Source organism: Saccostrea cucullata, unplaced genomic scaffold (genome assembly GCF_032062105.1).
Source record: "Saccostrea cucullata isolate Sc308-1 unplaced genomic scaffold, CSIRO_AGI_Scuc_v1 ctg1326, whole genome shotgun sequence".
In the NCBI taxonomy this organism is placed as follows: domain Eukaryota; kingdom Metazoa; phylum Mollusca; class Bivalvia; order Ostreida; family Ostreidae; genus Saccostrea; species Saccostrea cuccullata.
Window position 1 is genome coordinate 320,674 of NW_026930693.1, and position 21,859 is coordinate 342,532.

At 33.4% G+C, this 21,859-nt stretch overlaps 1 protein-coding gene across 2 annotated transcripts; it reads left to right on the top strand.

The window, feature by feature from the left end:
* The first annotated feature begins 1,861 nt into the window (after positions 1-1,861).
* LOC134229647 (solute carrier organic anion transporter family member 2A1-like) lies at positions 1,862-20,510 on the top strand. 2 transcript variants are annotated; one of them, XM_062711415.1, is made up of 10 exons: positions 1,862-1,926; positions 14,590-15,247; positions 16,254-16,340; positions 16,665-16,865; positions 17,190-17,354; positions 17,774-17,948; positions 18,310-18,460; positions 18,630-18,787; positions 18,968-19,032; positions 19,301-20,510. In XM_062711415.1, the coding sequence occupies exons 2-10, from the start codon at positions 14,608-14,610 to the stop codon at positions 19,627-19,629; spliced, it is 1,971 nt and encodes a 656-aa protein (XP_062567399.1). In that variant the 5' UTR covers positions 1,862-1,926; positions 14,590-14,607; the 3' UTR covers positions 19,630-20,510. The 2 variants fall into 2 exon arrangements, with proteins under 2 accessions (XP_062567399.1, XP_062567398.1); XM_062711414.1 differs by lacking the exon at positions 1,862-1,926 and adding an exon at positions 12,184-12,317.
* Positions 20,511-21,859: the final 1,349 nt, after the last annotated feature.

Here is a 21,859-nt window from a genome sequence, read left to right on the forward strand (position 1 = left end):
ATTTATCACAAAATATCATTCTGTGAAGAACGTAATTTGAATATGAATGTTGTTGCATTAAAAAATATCATCATCAAGTAACATCCATGTAACACAGTTGTGGATTTTCACTCAATAGCTGATTTCATCAGAATACATGGCTTTATTTAGATGGAATATTAGGCAATGTATAATGTACACAAACTCGACCTTTCCCACTGATAATTTTGTAAGGTATTCTCAATTTAAAATCTTAGTACAGTAAGATGTTGTTTCACAAAAAATCAACACACATTACCGAAAGTTCCTCGTGTAAAAATTGCTTTATATTTGGATATTTTACTTGAAAAGGATGTTAAGGCTTATCCCATAACCAGGCTCTATAATAAACATAACGAATTTAACTTTTCAATCGTCAACTTCCCTAACTTATGCAGCAATATACATGTACCTTAAGCATCATCATCTACCTACGGAGTTTATATATCTCAGTTGATTCGATACGCAAGAGCATGCTCTACGTATGAACAATTTCTAAAACGAGGTAAATCATTGATACACATGCTGATGAAACAAAAATATCAGCAGTCTCGTTTAAAGTCATGTTTCGTGAATTCTGTGGTCGATACAATGAACCTAATACAATTTATCATTGAGTCAAATGCTGACTGAGCTTTATCATACTTATTGTTATTCCTTTATTTACGCACTGAATTGACCATGGATTTTCCGTTATTTCCCAGCCATGACAAGAAGCATATGGCGGGTGTGGCTTTTCTTTCGTCAAATTTCCTGTTTTTTCGAATATCGAATTTTCGTTATCACCTGCAACTTGTGTTTATGATCATCAAACGTTTCGATACTCCGCGAGCAGGCTCCGAGTACGAGGCTACTCACGCAAAAGTTTACGCTAGAGGAAGTTCAGCAAACTTGTTAGTCCGTACTTAAGGAATAACTGTCTTATTTTTCGATTTCATTATATGATCAATCGATTGGCTTGCGTGATAATTTGCATACACGCCGAAGGTGTTTATGCATAAAATTATCACGCAAGCCAATCGATTGATAATCTTCATGAAATTGAAAAATAAGACAGTTATTCCTTATATTTACATGCTTTGATTCCGCCAATCCACGTGCTCCAAGCCCTGCTTCTGTCTAGCTGTTTGTCCCGCCCTGCACATGGTTTGTTTGGAACCGCGCCAATACATTGATGGAGAAATAAAGTACATTTACATTTGGTAATTTTATCTCGGACAAAGACATTGGAAATGTAAATATTAGCAAATGTAATCTATAGTAAAGGATTGATTTTGACTGATTTGTTTCAAACGAATTATTTGGTTTTTGTTTTAATTTGAGTACGGGATGTTCCGTCAACTTGATCTATAGATTAGGCTCAAGGTAGATGTGGCGGGTCATTAAAGGATGCTTACTCCAGCAAGACACCAGATCCCATCCCTGTAATATTCTAAGAGTCCCTGTTGATGCCCTGCTTACAGTTCTGTATTGATCATAGTTATGACCGGTCGGCAGGAGAAGCTTGCTCCTCCAATGCACCTGATCTCATCTCTGATGTTTTGGAGGTCCATGTTTGCTCTGCTTCTGTTCTTGATTGTTTTATGGATTTTTTTAAAATCTTGAATACTGTTCGTTATCTCCACGTTTCATTTTATTACTCTGTTTCAACGTTTGTATTATAGTGGACTTTTAATTTATATTTGAATGCTGTTCGTTTATCAATAGCCGTTCGTTATCTTCACCAGGGATTTACTTTACCATATTTTTTTTATTTATTGTCCTATTATTCAATCTTAGAAATCTCAAGGATGTATATCTAAATAAAGATAAAAATTGCCCGCATCAAACATGTCATTGTACCTCACAGTATACTATACACACAGAAACGTGTTGTCATAACCAGCACGCCGAGTCTCGGATTTCAAGGTTAGTAGCACGTGTAAGAAATTATATATCTGTTATAATACATTGTAAAATATATAAAAAATATAATATACATGTATAGGAATAATACTTTTCTTTCACAAAAGCGCAAGAGTTCATGTTAAGAAACAAGGTAACAGCCTTAGAATTTTTGTCGTAAAAATTAGTTACTAGATCTGGGATCCAAAGCGTTATTCTTCAAATTTAAAAAAAGCAAGCTATTCCAATTTTTTTCAAGAAACAATAAAATTTTAAGAAGAAAAGCTACAAAAATAAGACTTTAAGAAGAAAGCTACAAAAATAAGCTGTTTGGGAGATTTTTCCACAAATAAAAATTGTCAATATTTTTACATGAAGCATTAGAATTGAGGAATGAATGGAAAAAGATAACAAACTCGTGCTTAAACCATTTTCAAGCCGACAATTTCGATTGAGATTAACGGAGAGCTAAAATATACTGTACTTTTTGAGAAACGACGAAAAATACACGAAAGCCTTCATGTATCTGATCTGAAATAATGACAATAACGAGATTGTGTGTAAATATACACAATATAATAAGTTTTCTACATTCAAATTCAAATATTCACCAATTTTGAACTTCAATAATTTAACGTGTCTTTAACTTAACCGGGTAAAGTTTTATTTTTTAAATATTTTTGAAACCCTGAGAATTTTCAATTGTGTTATTTAGAGAAAATTAAGAACTATCTTTATTTAAGTAATAAAACAAATAGAAAGACCCTCTTAATTTTGTTACTCTGAACTTTAAAAAAAGCACCATAATTATATGGTTTTTATTAAGGAAACACTGAAAGCGTTTATGCATAAAATTATCACGCAAGCCAATCGATTGATCATCGTCATGAAATTGAAAAATAAGACATTTATTCCTTATATTTACATGCTTTGATTCCGCCAATCCACGTGCTCCAAGCCCTGCTTCTGTCTAGCTGTCTAGCTGTTTGTTCTTCCCTGCACGTGTTTTTTTTTGGAACCGCGCCAATACATTGAAGGGGAAATATTTACAGTGTCTTTGTCCGAGATAAAATTACAGATTGTAAATGTACTTTATTTCCCCATCATTGTTTTGGCGCGGTTCCAAAAAAACCACGTTCAGGGCGGAACAAACAGCTAGACAGAAGCAAAGCTTGGAGCACGTGGATTGGCGGAATCAAAGCATGTAAATATAAGGAATAACTGTCAGATTTTTTAATTTCATGACGATGATCAATCGATTGGCTTGCGTGATAATTTTATGCATAGACGCCTTCGGCGTTTATGCAAATTATCACGCAAGCCAATCGATTGATCACATCATGAAATCGAAAAATAAGACAGTTATTCCTTAAATAAAGTACATTTACAATTTGTAATTTTATCTCGGACAAAGACATTGGAAATGTAAATATTTAGGTTTACACCCTGGCTGATGTAATAATATCTTTTATTCTATTATTCCTCAAAATCCACGAACATATGTACATGTACTTTTATTTTTCAAAAGCGCAATACATGTATATGCAAAAAGTGGCATCCTTTATACATATAATTGATAACTAAATTTTGTTAAGGTCAGACAACACGTTCCTCAAATATCTGTTTTGTATCTATTGGTGTTATTTAAAAAATATTCATATTTGTTATTCTCTTCTGATTTCTACATTGTTTTCAAAATATTTTTAGATATAAGTACACCAAAAATTGTGATATAGGCCATTCAGAAGATTACCGATAAGGGTTTTATAAGAAATATGACCATATGGTATCGTGTCCAAATGCCTGGTAAGGTACCGAGTACCCTAATTTTTGTGAGGAAACTTGTTTAAGTACATATACTTTAATAACAAATTCTTAGGAAAAATTATATATTTTTGAGGAACGTGTCGTCTGACCTTAAAATAAGAAATCATCTTATCACATGTATTATTTTTTCTACATTCTGAATACGGGTATATCACATTTTACATCGTTTATATTTTATCATTATATATCTTATATACATCAAAAGTTTGTGACTATCAGTTTCCATCAACTTAACACAACCAAAGCAGTCTCACGATTAGATAATTCGTATGTGAAAGCTAAAGAACTATAATCTTTGTTTAAAAAATAAGTGTACTGAGAAAAATAGCAAAGAGGCCGCGTGGAATGTTAGTTTTCTGACTTGGATAAGCTGTACATTTTGGCCAAAGATAAACTTGGAGTAGATTGATAGAGACTGTACAATTTACAATCTGTAACAAAATCATGTTATCTAATATAACCATGTTAAAAAAGCTTGACAAGACAAGTATTATTTAATTAAACCGAGCCTAAAGGTACTCTAGCCGTGGTGAGAATTGAGTAGGCCTTGTAGCATTACGAGATACAGTTTAAGTAGGTCTTGTAGCATTACGTATAGATACAGTATCTGCAATGTAGTGGTAAGTGGAAGTAATGTACAGACATTTTTTCACAATCTAGGAATAAGAAATACGCTTTTCATCAAAACACTTTTGTACTTATTCAGACTATATTTAGAATGTACATGAAACAATATGGAGATAGCGAACAGTGTTCATGATCAAAAGTCCATAAAACAATACAAAAAGGAGCAGAGCAAACTCGGACCTCCAAAACATAAGAAATGGGATCAGGTGCCATGGATGAGTGAGCATCCCCTGCCGATTGGTCTTATACGCCGTGTGCTCCTTGTCTTGATCGGGAAATAAAAGAAATATATTAATAATTAAGCTGTAGTTGGATATGATTTTTATCCAACGAGTTGTGTGTTTTTACCCCCAAGCCTTGGCGAGGGCATAAAACAAACAATGAGTTGGATAAATATCATATCCAGCTACAAATCATGGGTACGAAAGCCCAGAAGGCTCATTCGAGATTCAAGTTTCGAAATACGAGATTCAAAATTCGAGTTTCGAGATTCAAGATCCAGATTAACCAATCAAAAGGCTCATTCGAGATTCGAGGTTCGAAATACGAGATTCGAAATTCGAGTTTCGAGATTCAAAATCCAGATTAACCAATCAAATGCGGGTTCAACATTTGATTACTCCCCTTTATTATGTTTTATCTATCAATAAATCGTTTAATATATTTATAACAAATGAGCCATATGATTAAATTACAACGCAAGAAAGAGTGTTATATATATTAGAAGGAAAGTTAAATAATCATTGGATTTTTTATCAGCAAGGTATACTTCAATTTATATTATGACTTCTTAAATATTAAATAGAATACATATATCAGAAATATATATATTTTTGTATTGTCTACTTTATATAAAGGGTTGTTGACATAATAATAAATTTATAAATAGTGACTAAAGATTAACAAAATCCCCACCCCTACCCGCCACACCTGCCAATTTTTCCCGAAACTGAAAATGTTACTTTAAAAACTTGAAAGGCAATGTAGCCTTGATAAATAAAAACTGAGTACATTTTAATCTTTGACCATAACGCTATGGTCATGCAGAGACTTAAATATAAAACCATAACGCTATAGTTCTGCAGCTAATTTAGACTAATCTACTGTTTGAAATCAGATAAAATGAATGCTGCATTTATTCCTATTTATATTTGCAATCTGTATTGTATATATATAATTGTTAATTAATTCAAGAAATCAAAGCCTTAGATGAAGATAAGTAATTGAAAACTTTATTTTTATATACTGAGTATTCCCTCTATTAGGAAAACGAACACGGTTTTTATTTATCAAGGCTATATTGCCTTTCAAGTTTTTAAAGTAACATTTTCAGTGTCGGGAAAAATTGGCAGGTGTGGCGGGTAGGGGTGAGGATTTTGTTAATCTTAAGTAACTATTTATAAATTTATTATTATATCAACAACCCTTTATATAAAGTAGACAATGCAAAAATATATATATTTCTGATATATGTATTCTATTTAATATTTAAGAAGTCATAATATAAATTGAAGTATATCTTGTTGATAAAAAATCCAATGATTATTTAACTTTCCTTCTAATAAATATATCACTCTTTCTTGCATTGTAATTTAATCAAATGACTCATTTGTTATAAATATATTAAACGATTTATTGATAGATAAAACATTATAAAGGGGAGTAATCAAATGTTGAACCCGCATTTGATTGGTTAAGGGGGATGTACGGCCACCTTTGGTGCAGTGAGAACAAAATGTAAACATTTCTTCAAATGGCTAAAATATATCATATTTTGATCAAATTTTAAGTCCTTATGATAAAGATACAATAAATATTCATAACTGAATGCATGTTGTGCATATATAATCTATACTTTTGCAGAAAAATGCTTTTGATATGCTCCTTAGAACTGCGCAGCTACAGAATTCAGCAGAGCCTTAAAAAATCCAAAAAAATATGCAAACTGTGCATCAATGTTCTCTCTACAACCATTTGTTGAGAAAATGTCTAAATTTTGCAATTTTAAATGATAATTTCAAGTTCAAAACAAGGTATCGTTGTCTTCAAAAAGAGTGTAAAGAACCATGAAAGTAGTTCATGGGTAGCAGCACGTGGTCTATTTTTAGCACAGAATTTTGTTTTCCAGACCTCTTCTTAATATGGAGGGACATAACAATCTTTAAATGTAGAAGAGAATTACAGTTGCAAAATATTTCAAATAGTATGAACACTTTTAAAAGAGGAAATGTGTTATAGTATGGCTTGAAGTAATATATTTAGTATTATTATCGAACAGTTGTTAAATAATGTACTTATTGATATCAAAGAAAAAAAATCTTAAACTCTTTGATTCCAGGTAAGGAAAAATGAGCACCATCAAAGTTAAGAAGTTTGCCACAGATAACTTATAATATATATCAAAATTTTAATTATCACCAATGAAACACAAAGAAATTAATCACATAAAATCGATATGAATGACCTTGATTTAGTACCTACTAGTACGAGGGGTGATCACAAAGTTCGCGAACTATCTCTATATCTACAAAACCACAATTCAGATTAGAAACAAATTTGGTGCACACATAACCAAACACAAGTTCTATAAAATAACATATGCTGAATAAAGTTTTGCTCATAATGACGTCATTATGCAGGTACTTGTGACGAAAAATGGTTGCCTCAGTAGAACTCGTTTAACAAACGACTAAAATATGTATGGTATATCTTAAAAATGCCTTTGAAGTAGCATAAAAGAATTTGTTCATAGTTTATTAAGACAAATGGCTTCCTACAAATTCAATCAATGATTGGATAGATCGTTTTAGTGAAGGAAGGCAGATGGTTAAATATGATACTTGTTATATTGCCCAGTGATATATTAGCAAGTTTGAAAAGGGATATGTGTTTTTAATTAAGCAATATCCTATCAAAGACCTCCAATTTACACTTTGAAAATCAAAGACCTCTAATTTACACTTTGAAAAATACTTGAATATTTCAACAATGATATACTGTAAATGTATTATATTTGGCGTGTACGATATTTGGCGGAAAATTGAATTATCAACAAGTTGGCGTAGATTTAATTTACATGTAGCACTTTTTGAATGTGCGTTACATAAACCTTTATACACAAAGCATTTAGCGATGTACTTGATTTAGCGGAGGCTGCTTTCCGCGAAAGGCGATAAAAAGAATACACAGCCAAATGTAATATACAATACTAATATATAATGTTACTTTTACAGTAACAATATAATAATATAATATAATATAATATAATATAATATAATAGTAATAATAATATATAATGTTACTTTTACAGTAACTATCAAATACCTAAGATATATCGTTTACTTTTTGATCCACCCTCGTATACTCTGTCAAATAAACATTTACAATTTTGATTTTAGCGGAGCAACATTTTAAAAGGAATGAAATCATTCAGAGTGGGTTAGGAGATTTAATGAATAAAAAAACTTTTTCTATTTGCCCTTTTTGTCAAAATTACAATTTTACAGAGTAAAGAAAAAAAAATCAACATTAATAAATATTTTATACCATCTTTAAAATGACGTTCGGTGGTCCTCCCAACTCAGGGAAAAATTATTGGGTCCGTATTTATAGGTGAGAAACATATTCGTTGACGGAAGAAAAAAAAACATGTAATGGGATGGCAAAAAAATTGAGTCGGGTCATTTCTAGGCAGTAGATCGGGAGAGAGGGCAACCAAATATTTTTATAGCAAATTGTCTTATAAGGATATTACATGTTCCATCATATACTTAGTAATGCAAATTTTTGAATCTTTGGCACTATTTTGAAAAACAAACATAGGATTTTTTCTAAATTTCAAAGAAACAGCTCAATATATTTTATCAAGCTTCGTATGTTCATTGAGCGAGAGCTTACAATGTTGTCAACATAATGAGACATGATACGTTTTTATGTCCAAACATTACTCCATACAATGTGTGGTTCATTGCAAACAATCTAGCTATTTATGTGAGGTGCCTGAAGGAAATCCTATAACTGCCTATTTTTTCTATCTAACTGCTAAACAAAATAGACACATGTACCAACTTTTCGAATGTAAGACATGTAATTACAATTTGTTTTTCATGCACCGCATATTGTTTAACATTTTCAAATTAAATGCTAAGCATCCTCCTTGCAGTGCCCCATTTGAAAATAACTTCTATCGCCACAGAAAAAAGACCCACCGTAATCACATATGTTTAGGACATGTTTTATCTTTTTTCTTGAGTTTTAAAGAAACCAACAAATCATCAAGACTTGTTCCATGAAAAATTAAATATAATCATTGTAATAAACGCATTTATCCACAGCAGATATATGCACATTCCAACCACGTGCTCAGTGGAATGATATTATCGAGGAAACTCGAGCTGTAAACAGAACAGTTTTTCCCGATTTGCTGAAGTGGGGTTAAAATAGCTTTTTTCAGTAATCAGACGATGCAATGCAACAAATAAAAGTAGTAAGTAATATAACCTAATGATAATTACTTAGTAATTTCTTGTCTTGATGTTATTATGGTCGCATTTATTCTAAAACCAATGTTATTCGTACTCTGTGTGACAGAGGAATGGCGGACGAAATAAACACATGGCCTCAGGAAGACACCCATATGGAAAATCAAATTTTCAAGAATTATGGATAATGACAAGAAAAAAGCGAAACAAATGGTTGTAGCCATATTATCAATGAATCAAACTAACACTATATTCAATGCATTTTTCATCTCGTGAATGCTGTAGCTGCGCAGTTCTAACATGATTAATTTCCTCCTAATTAAAACAAAATAAGCTTAATCATTAACTGATTTTGGTCTCTAACAGTAGGTAATTAGTGCATTGGCACTTTGAGTAACTTTGGGCTAGTTTAGTAGAGTATTAAGCGCATTCTTGGTATTTCTTATTTTACACCAACTAGAGCCAATATGGCTTGTACATCCCCCTTAATCCGGATTTTGAATCTCGAAACTCGAATTTCAAACCTCGTATTTCGAACCTCGAATCTCGAATGAGCCTTTTGATTGGTTAATCTGGATCTTGAATCTCGAAACTCGAATTTCGAATCTCGAATTTTGAATCTCGTATTTTGAAACTTGAATCTCGAATGAGCCTTCTGGGCTTTCGTACATGGGAGATCCTTTTTATTCCATATTTATTACTTCACAATCAATGTTTTACATAGTTTTTGTATATATATAGGACTCCACTTTATTTTACTTCTTGATGACTTTAAACTTTAAGTTTTCTATCATCAACTTCGCTTACTTATGCAGCAATATACCCTCATCACCTGCATACGGTGTGTATATATCTCAGTTGATTCGATACGCAAGAGCATGCTCTACATATGAGCAATTTCTAAAGCGATATAAATTGTTTACAAGCAAGTTGATGAAACAAAAATGTCAGCAGTTTCGTTTAAAGTCATCATTTCGTAAGTTCTATGGTCGATACAATGACCTTGTCAGCAAATACGATTTATCATTGGGTTAAGGTAGTACAAAACACCCCTGGATTCTATTTTTACTAATTTCTTAAAAAATACTGGAGAAAAAAAGAATAATATTACTACATTGACAACAATGAATGACCCCTGTAAGAAATATAACAAGTTTTGGCATGATTGCGTCATATTTTGTGAAAAAATCAGAGAATCCTATATGTTGGTCACTTGGGAGTTTACATTTTGGAATGTGTTTACGCTATCTAAGTGCAATAAACAAGCATGTAACAGTCTGATATAAAATGCAGTGTAGTAGAGGGCTGATATTTGGACACACATATAAGGAGTCTCTGTTCTTTGTTTACTATAAAGGTCAAGGTCATATCAAAAGTCAAAGGTCAAATATTGCGACGTCATCCACTGAATCTTTTATTTTTTTGCCTTTTAAATTTTTTCAATCGCCAAAATATCAGAAACTACCGATTCAATTTTCTTTATTATACCCCCGCTTGAAAAGTAGGGGGAGTATATAGTAATCGGTATTTCCGTCCGTCTGTCCGTCCGTCCGTCTGTTACGCTTTTTCTCTTATCCGCAACTCCTCTTATACTACTGAGTGAAATTTAATGAAACTTTCACAGAATCTTTATTACATATTGCCATTGTGCACCTCCTATTTTACTTTTTTATTTGATACATATTTTAGGTTTCCTATAGCAAAACATGGACATTGCCATTATATGTTTACCTATGACGTCACATATAGAAGCTTCTGGATAACATTTGATAGGACGAGTTATTCCTCTTTACACATTACCGTAAAACAATATATAGCAACACATGGACATTATGGGAGGCGGGGGGTATCATTTAGTGAGCTCATTGCTCACAGTACCTCTAGTTTTTATACATTTTATTCTGGGACCCATTTTAATCATTCTGTTAATTTTTTGCAAAAATTGAGTCATACATTTTTTCTTTAGAAAACTTTAATGTAGGATATTTACATGTGAATTTTCAATTTCGACGCTATGTATGTTCTATTTTTACTTAAAATTTTTCTCAAATGGTCCAGTATCAATATGACTTACTAAGTTAAAGTAACAAAAAGGTTATCTTTATCAAAATTATAACACAAACTTGCAATAGATCAACTGATAATTCTAAAATAAGGCTCATTCTCAAGTCGAGTTTCTGATTTCACAATCTTCTTACAGGGGTCTGATAGGCCATATTTCAGACAATGTGGGCAAAATCTGTGCGGATGAATTTCTTTCATATTATATATTAAGAGAGATTAAGTGTCTTAGAACAAAATATCAAAGTTTCAGAAAAATTGAATTTATTGTGTCCTATCTTAAATGCTGACTGACGTTTTTCATACTAATTGTTAGTCCGTTATCTATACACTGAATGGACATGATGGACGATCGACGGATTTTTCCGTTATTTCCCGATCATGATAAGGAGCACGCGTAGGGTGTGACCCGTCGACAGGAGATACTCACTTCCCCATGGCACCTGATCCCACCTGATGTTTCGGGGGTCCGTGTTTGCTCTACTCCTATTTTGTATTGTTTTATGGACTTTTGGTCTTGAATATTGTTCGTTATCTCCATATGTTTTCATTTTATAAAATGTTCATGGTTGTGCGCTATTCTACGCTCGCTCGGTTCTTGGAATGCCAAGTAAGGAACACTGTATATTAGGAAAATTTTGTGGAGAAAATGGATGATACACACATGGAATCTTCTGTGGATAACTTTGAATTAACATGTATATAATGTTTTTCTGAATCTTGAGAATATTTGTATATTGAAAATAAAAAGCTAGCGAGCAGAATCCTGTCTACGACACATGTGTTTGTGTTTGTTGATTATTTAGCTCTTAATTTATTATATTCGAACGAACAAAGTGGAGAAGAATATAAGTACTATTATCAATATGTGATGTGCTTAAACAGTGCTTTTCTCACTGTTAGCTGGTGTGCATTTATCTTTATGTGAAGACATGCGTTACAGTGACCTGGTAACTTGTATCTCCGTTCAGTCTATAGCCTTCCCGTTCCTGTTTTATAAACAGCCTAAATACGCAGGGGTTAGAAATTAGGTACAGTGATAAAAAGACGTATCATAATCATAAAAACAGATCAAAATAACATCCTTTGTCAACTAATTTCATAACAAGCTGAGACACCCATGGGTTATTGTAGGTTCATTCACATTTCATTACTACCTTTAAACAGCTGTTTAATACCTGTCCACAGGTAGGAGTCACGTGAATACAGGTGAGGACATTCAATGTTTGCAAACATTATTAAATTTATCTGAGTTTAAGAGAGTTTAAATGGTTAGATTTATTACCTGCGTGGAGAAAACGTGAGTCGTGGTCTTTTTCGTAACAGATTTTGTTTATATCGGAACAGCTGATTTTTTTTACGGAAAAAGTTAATGCATACATTTCAATGAGGAGGATATCTTAATATTACCATATACAGGTAAATCGATGCAATTTAATTTTCATTTGTGGTACGTAATCTAGTACACCTCATAGATTAAATGTACTTTTAACCCAGACGTGCTCAAAAATGAATTTAGTACCAAACTGTTCATTTCGAAAGCAGGCTAGGAAAGTAGGGGAGTGGGTGGGTGGGAGGGAGCCGGGGGTATTTTTACCGTCGATGAAAGGGGAGCTACTAGGTTAAATTTGTCTTAAAATTTCTTAATTTTATCAGAAAACGTAATGGTTTGAAATACAATTTAAGAAGACATAACTGAAGACGCGAAAACGCTATTTTGTTGGTTGCTTGTCATATAAGTTTCCTAAATATTGAAATCTAAAGCATTGGAAATCCAGAGGCTTCGAATTCCAGGCAGGCATTCCCCTCCCCCATTTGCTCTGCAGAGTTTTGTGGGCATACAACGTGTGGATTCGTGCAAAATCAAGGATGACTTAATTGTAGTAAATAGCTCACCTGACCAATGTGATCGAATTATGAAATATTTATAAGGTTTGCACGGTGAAATTAAGTTTGATGTAGTTAATATAATGTGTAGTCATAAACAACTAAGACTTGTCCTCTGTTTGTACAGTTTTACTTTAAATGTTGCCAATTTAACATTTTTATAAAAAATCAAAACAGACTTTGATCATAAACTTATTAATGTTTCTTTCCTTACTTTGAATTTATCCGCCATTTTGACATTCGAAATTCTCTGAAACTATCATGATACTAGATAAAATCTCGCGCAAGCGCAGAAAATTTTATTTATTGTTACCACTACCGACAGAAAGAATATTGTAGTTTCTACTGACAGTCTCATAATATGAGTGTAAAGATTTGAATCATCCGCCCCTTTTTATTTTGCATCATTTAATACCAATAAACGTATTCTATTGTTATAAACCGTGTCCATATTACAACATTATTTCAATGATACAAAATTCTCTCACAGAAAATTAACAGATAACATGCTGACCCCCACCCCCTCACCTTTTTTTTAAAAAAATGGCGGAATTGTTATAAAGTAAAGTGGATACTTAAATCAATAATGTCCGAGTGACATCACCCTTTAAAATATCATATAATTGGCATTATAAAATTCTAAAGATATAAAAGTATATCATTTAATATACTTGGAGTTCTCTATATGCATACTTTATATCTTTTCTTGCCAAAATTCACGGCAGTATCGAATAGTTAGGGCGTTTGTGTCTACTACAGAGATCTAATACCGGTATATCTTTCAAATATTTTCTCAAATACATATATCTTAAAGCTGCAGATCTGTAGCTCGCTGGGCTGACAATAAAAAAAAAAATGGAATGGATGACTGATCTGTCAACAGACATGTATTTACTGTAAACCAACTTTTATTCGCGTGCGAGAAATTTTCACGAAGTTCGCGAGAGTGTGGTAATCGCGAATATTTCATATCGCCGCGAACAAGTCCTTAAAGTGTCTTTGTCTATTAACAACAGAAAAAGGCTTGATCGCTTTTGTCAAAAAAATTAATCGTCGCGAACAAGTTTAATCTCGGTAAATAGCGAAATAAAGTCGTCGCGAATAAAAATTGGTTTACAGTATGTTAATGTATTTGGAGAGCTGCATGCAGTTCTGCTGCTTAGACAGCTTCCATTTATCGAATGAACTTCTGATGTATATTTTTTTGTCTTCTCTCCTAAGCGGATAATTAAAGACTCATAAAAAATCAACCCTCTTCCCACCTTGATCTTCCTTAAGATTATAGTACGTGTGAACTTCAGGAAAGAGATCCTTTTTCATCGAATAGAAGACTGTAGCCGCGTGTCTTTAAAGGGCGTTGAAACACTAATTTTCAGAAATACTTAAGGAATGAAGCTTATTTCAACTTATGTTATCCGATATAACTTAACTTGGGGCAGTTTACGCTTTATAAACCGCGAAGCGGTTTATAAATAAGCGTAAACTGCCCCAAGTTTTGTTATATCAGATAACATAAGTTGAAATAAGCTTCATTTCTTATAATTTAATTTCAAGGTAGACAATGAGACAATATTTCCTCCAGAAAAAGGCTTCAAAGTGAGCATTATTTTAAAAGTAACGTCAAGCGGAGTGATACGTTTTTGACGTAACTCATTGTGACGAAGGCAAGTTATGTTATACGAAATGGAAAAAACGTTTAACCAATCAAATGACGCGTTACAACTGAAATTAAATTATATGTATATAGTTATGCTAACTTATAAAATTTTTTTTTATCAATATCACCTCTTTCTATTTATTTCAGTACTTTGTTGCCGTTGCGATGTCTACAGATACTGATGAGCAGTGCGGGGTGGGCTGTTTCAGACCCACCTTCCTGCAGCGCTGCGCGAGGGTCGGGGTTTTTGTAGCCCTCTACAGCCCTGCCTCTCTCTGTACCTCAGCCATCTCTGTCTACATGTCTTCTCAAATCACCACCCTGGAGAAGCAGTTCGGCTTCACCAGCACACAAAGCGGCTTCCTCATGAGCTGTAACGACATCGGGTTTCTTCTGACGACGATCTTCGTCGCCCACCTTGCTAGAACAGTCCACATTCCTAGATCTCTTTTCATTTCCACCTTTTTATTCGGGATATCGGGGATCTTCTGTTCCCTGGCCTACTTCCTGGCACCTGACAATCAGGAAGAACAAACTATTGCTTCTTCCAATTCCTCCTCCGAGAAGACTGCTTTGTTTCAAAGTTTTCTCCATCAATTGTGCTCTCAGAGGAACAACACACCCTCAGAAAGCTGTGATCCCAAAATGGTTAAGATTGGAGCGCCGACAGAATTCACTACAGTGGCTATTGTTATTATTGCCGTGGGGATGATAGTGCAGGGGTTCGGGAAGGCCCCAAGACAGCCCTATATCATCACTTACATAGACGACAATGTACCCAAACGGAAGACCGCCTGTTTCATAGGTAAAGAGATTGTTATTACTCTGGTTTGTGTAAGACAAAATTTTCCAGACTTTCTATATCACTAATTCGTGGTCATTATATAAAAATGCTACATGATATGATTTTGAAAATGTTTAGATAAATAGATTCTAGTACTTCTGGCTCTAAGTGGATTTTATTTGCTCAATTTTTTTTTTCTACAAGGGTTTTTTTTTTTTTTAAATTCTTAGCCACGATGAAAGAGACTGTTATCATTGGCTCGGAAGAGTACTTTGCACTAAAATTGTAGTACAATGTATGTCTATAGAAGATATCTAGAACAAGATGTTCAAACGTCTTTATTGGGTACTGATGTCCTGAACTATTCTGATATCCAGGTAGTATTTAGAGAAACTATAAACAAATAAATTGAATTTTTTCAGCTTAAAACATTGCCTGGTTACAAGTAGGAAAGGGTACGAATTTTGAAAAATTATAGGCATGTGCATGCGGCATGTGGAATTATTTGGGTTTTGTTTTTAGCTATTTACACACACCTTTTGTGACTATAATCACGCTTGTTTGTTCGTTGTACTAATTTGGGAAGTTTTGTTGTCTTCAATCTGTAAATTAATTCGTATGTTTTTATGTTCTGTCGTACAGACACTTGTTTCTGCATTATAATTCAACATCTCCATCGACAAATCATACCACAAACTCTTACTCCGAGTTATAATGGAGTCCCCTTGTCCAATATATATATACCGGTACATGTAACACTTCATGGATTTTCCAGTCGACGATGAGAGTTTAAAAACTTTTTTTTGAAAATAAAATTAAGATATGCATGTCATGTGTTGTTCTGTAGATAAATTCCCTACACATTCTCTTTAAAAAAAGTGTAAATTACAGCAATTTTTTGGATGGGGTTGCTCTCTCTGTATATGTAATATTGAGTTAGATTCATCTTTCTCACACTATGGGTAAAAAATTATGACAGAAACAAGTACCAGTTTTCTGAGCTTATTAAGAGTTTCCTCTGTTTTAGGTATTATCATGGCGGTGGGAATCTTCGGACCCGGGCTGGGCTTTGGCCTCGGGGCTCTTTTTAGTCAAATGCATGTCACCCTGCAAGGTAAGAGTAAAATAATTTTTTTTTAAATGTTTAAAATTCGGTTTAACATTTACAAATTGATCTTTTTTTTACTAAGACGAATAATGCTGAAATTTTCATAAGTCGCATCGATTGATCATTATGTTTCTTCGGATTGATAAATACTTATACAAGTATACTACAAACAACAAAGGTCAATAACGAAAACACAAAAATATCTAAAAAAAAATATATATTCCTATTAATTGGCTGAAAATGAAAAGTTAAGCTATCATAGTAATAAGTTCCATTCTTGTTGTTTTGATACTCATCCTAACCATCATGGTTCGCTCTGTCGGTTTGTAGAGGTTCGGATCAGCGTCCGGGACCCCCGCTGGATTGGGGCGTGGTGGCTTGGCTTCATCGTATTCGGAGCGCTAGCTGTTATCGTGTCCATTCCTTTAATGTGTTTCCCGAAGAGGATGCCGGGAAGGAAAAAGGGGGCGTTATCAAAGAAAGCTGAGGCAGAGTCATCTTCAAATAATGGAATTAAGGAAGGCACCAAGGGTATAATGTACTTGAATTACAGATTTCTATTCTCCGCCATTATTGTATAATGTAGTTTTATATAGCTTACAGATTTTACATGAATTACTGATGGTCACCATAGCATTAGTTTTGTTTCTTCCAGATTCTTTTTTACCGAAGGAAACTCTTTGCTACCATAGCACAACGTACACTAAAATTTATTATTTCCAAATCATCATATGTTTTTTAAAAAATGTGACTGCGAGAATAAAGAATGATGTTGTTAAAGCGAGAAAACAACATGTATATGTTTGATTTTTTCATGTGATCATGTTGATATTTTGTATTTTTTTTATTATTCAGACCTGATACAGAAGATAATCCGGATTCTGTCTAACGCCCGGTTTACGCTGAATCTATTGGGCACGTGCCTGGTTCTATTTTTAGTCGGGGGCTTTATCGCCTTTACACCAAAATACTTGGAGACTCAGTTTTTTGTGCCAGCATACTACGCCAATGCTTTACTAGGTATGTACCAGAATACTTTTTTTTACAGAAATATTCACATTTAAAATAATAAGAAAAGTTGATTCAGATGTAATTTTTTTCTCGTTCTTGTACACATTCTAAACATCTGTTGAAAACTTTACACCAATGTCTTTCTTTTTTTTATGCACATATTTTTTTTTTATCTTACATTATACGGACCCGTAGGAGGGAATGGATACTATTTGAAAAGCCATATAATTTTTGAGAAGCAAAATATCTCATCACACATATACATGTACATGTGGCTCGTCTATAGAGCAGCACACATTTCCAGACTATATATATATTTGGGGTTGTCTCCCGTTTCCTATGAGCCTGTTATATATGTATAATCTCGCAAAAATTAAAATTTTGTGGACCTTAATGCTACTTGAGCTGTTTTCTCCCCTTTCTGTCAGGTGTGACGATCCTGGTGTCCACGAGTTGTGGGACGTTAGTGGGGGGTCTCCTTACCACCTATAAGAAGCTCCACCCCTACACATGTATCAAGCTGGTGGGCGCCATTAATCTCTTCTCCATCATCGTCCACGGTCTTGGATTCGTTCTGGGATGTCAGAACCCTACCATCGTTGGGTACTTGTATACCTCATTATCAAATTAATTCAATTATACACCATTACGCGATCTGTATACATACCTGACCAGGTACTTTGTAATTTTATATGCATGCATGTTTTTTTGTGCATGTGGCAACAAAATTATCTTCTGGGTAGTTGGGGATCAATTGGGCATTTCTTTATTTTTTTTAAATCGATTTCTGGAAAAAGCTAGTGTTTGACTTTACAGCAAAAGTTGTGGGAAAAGCATTTCAATAAAAAAAAATCCATATTAAAAATGATTATAACAGCATAGAACTATACTTAGAAACGGGGACGCATTCTACAAGACGTTATATTTTGTTTGATTAACTGATACAGAAATTATTATGTTGAAGGCTGGATAATTCAATGAGCAATTCCACTTGCTTGGACGCCTGTAACTGTGACAGTGCGGAATACCTTCCCGTCTGCGGTTCGGATAATAGGAATTACCTGACGCCCTGTCATGCCGGATGTGGACAGAGTATTCAAGGACCAGAGGGTTTTGTAGGTCTTTTCAAGAAAAAAAATCTACAAAGATTTCAACACAAAATCATATTAAATTTTATGCAAAATATTAATGTTTGAGTTTTTTTCGTTATGAAACTCATTTTATTCGGAAGAAAATCGAAAAAAAATATTTCAATGGGGAATGTTCTATCAACTATCATTTTAGACGTACTCCAACTGCACGTGTATCGAGGGGGGAGGGACGGCCACCCCCGGGCTGTGTAAGACGGATTGTGAGATGTTCTGGCCTTTCCTGATCGTCAACACCGTGTCCTCGTTAATCGTTTCCATCTGCATCGTCCCCAGTATTATGTTCAGTGTCAGGTTAGCTTATCTACCTACTAGCCTCTTTTGTGTGATACAATGTAGTCAGTCTGCTTAAAAAATAAGAAAATATCCAATATATGTCTTTAAATTTCACTCTCGAAAATAAAGATATGACATTGTTTTTTTTTCTTTTTTGTAAAATTTGAGAATAAAAGTTTTGTTCTTCACTGAATACAGGTGCGTGTCAGACGAAGATAAATCGGTGGCTGTTGGCGTATCCTCCCTCTTCCAGACAACTTTTGGTATGTACCTGTACCTCGTGACTAATTCGGCAAAAAGGAAATGTTGTGTGGCTAAAATAAGGCATATTTAGATAATCTTTGAGGACGTTGAAGTATAAATAATCAACAAATATCGTAGGTTATAAAAAGTAAAAGGAAAAAAACAGTGCGCTTCATTTATCATGAATTTTTATTCATTAAACGAGATGGTTCATCGAAAACTCTTTAAGAAGGAATACAAGCATATTTAATTTGTTTTATTTTTAAATTGTTCACCATTTATTTTAAGGCTGGATGATCGGACCGGTTATAACTGGTAAAATTATAGACACGTGCTGCAATCTCTGGAGCTCGAGTTGTTATGGAAAGGGCGCATGCGCATTATACGACATAGAGGACTTCCGCTTTAAAAAGTACTCTGTGGAAATCATCGCTAAATGTATAGTAGTTTTGTTTTATGGGGTTGTTATATGGATTTCTAGAAACAGAACGGACTGGAGTACAGACGATGAAGAGAAAAATGACCTCCCGGAGAAAGAGGAACTCATGGTCGGATCAGAGAAAACTAAACTGAAATTCGAGATTAGTGATCCGATCGTGAAAAACAGAAAATCTTAAGTCTTAGATAATTTAGCGTGTATAAAAAACCTTATCCAGCCATAACTCAAGATTTTTGGATTTCGTTGCAAAACCATGTACAAAAGGAAAAGGTACACAATCATTTTAGCGGTATTGTGCTAAGTTTACCAACGAGACTCGAGAAATGGCGGAACTAGCAGGGAAGAAGAAAATGGAATGATACAGATAAATGTTACACGAAGTCTCGTTTTATAGAAACAAGCTAATTCTGACTGCATATGAAATTATTACGTATATATATATATTTAAACAAAGAAGTATTTAGAAAGAGCAAGAAAGTTCTCTAAACTGTTATATGTAAATGAATATATATAACGTTTGTTTTAATTCTAAGCATTGGCTTATTCTGACCTGACAGAAAAATTTGAGTTGAGGAGTACATGTTGTACAGCCTTAGAGAAATTCCCAAGCAAGCCAAAAAAGGGAAGGGCTCCTTTAACTTATTTTGGAAGAGGAAAAATATAATAAACTTACTTTCCATATTCTGACAAATGGAATGATCTTTGTTTTCTTCTATAAGTATATCATGTATATGTCAGAAAAATAATTTGGGGCGGGGTAAAATGGGAGTTATACTGATTAAAGGGTTAAGAATGTTACACACAGGGAATAAAAAAAACTTATGTTTTAGCAAACATATTTTTCAATGATCATGACGAAAAATATATGTATATTTTATTAAAGTTTTACAAGTTTTACTGTGTCATATATAGAAACTTTGTATGATACTACATCAAGCACAGATTAGATATGTTCATGTACTCGTATTTTTCGTACTTGAAAGGAATTACTTTCACAGAAGTTATGCATAGGAAATTATTTTATAAAGTGTTCTTTTGATATACCAAAGACTATTTTTGTTGAACAAACAAGTGAATAAAAGTATAAAATAAATTGCTCTCTTTCAGTCTTTTTTCTAGATTTTCACACATGATATATGTTGTGAAATCCTGGACAGATTGAGTATTTTATCTTGGAGAAGAAATGACAAAAAGATTGATAAGCAGAGGTCTTGATTTCAGTAATACAGTATCACAGTTTAGATGAAATATATGGAGATAACGAACAGTATTCAAGATCAAAAGTCCATAAAACAATACAAAATAAGAGCAGAGCAAACAGGGACCTCCGAAACATCAAAAACATCAGGTGCCAAGGAGGAGTGAGCATCCTCTTCCAGCTGATCACATCCGCCGTGTGCTCTTTGTCGGGAAATAAGGGGATAATCCGTTGATAATGATCTAACAATTGGTATGAAAATGTCAGACAGCATTTGACCTAAATAATGATAAATTGTATTTGATGACAAGGTCATTGTATCGATTATAAATTTTTAAAAAATAATGACTTTATAGAAGATTGCTGAAATTCTTGTTTCATCAATTTGTTTGTCAATAATTTACCTCGTTTGAAAAATTGTTTATACGTAGAGCATGCTCTTACGTATCGAATTCACTAAGATATATAAACTCGGTATGCAGGCGATGGAGATATATATATATATATATATATATATATATATATATATATATATATATATATATATATATATATATATATATATATATATATATATATATATTGCTACATTTGTAAAGGGAAGTTGACGATTGATTTCAAAGTTAAAGTCATCACGTTTATCATAAAGCTTGGTGTAAGATTACCATTAGGCCAAAATAAAAAATAACTTTGTTTCCCCTAACGCGACCGACCCAATATTAAATCGCACCGACTGAAAAGATTTTTTTAAATAAGATGATTCAATTTTTTTTTTATTGTCAACCAAGTTCTATAAAATACAATTTCATCAAAATCAGTTTTTATCAGAACGGCCAACATTGTTCTACTGTGATTTTCAAGCATTTGATGGAAACAAAATAGCGCCCAGATGTGATTATAGAGAAGTAGTTCCTCATAAAACAACTGCATTGAACGTCTCAATTTTATGCCTTTAGCTAACTAGACTTCTTTACTCTTGAAACAATTTGATAATAAAATTTACCATGACTAATTAAGAGTGTTTGGGAGGTGTCTTGGTTTCTCCATGTGAGTAAATACAAGTAGATTTTCGAAAGGGACGGTAAACGAACAAACACATCTGTTGAATTTCAGGTACGTAATTCCTGGAAAGGTCTGCCTCATGAGCAGATGAGGAGCCCATGTAGTGAACATTACATTCAATTTCACTGCATTTTATTTAATTTGAGTT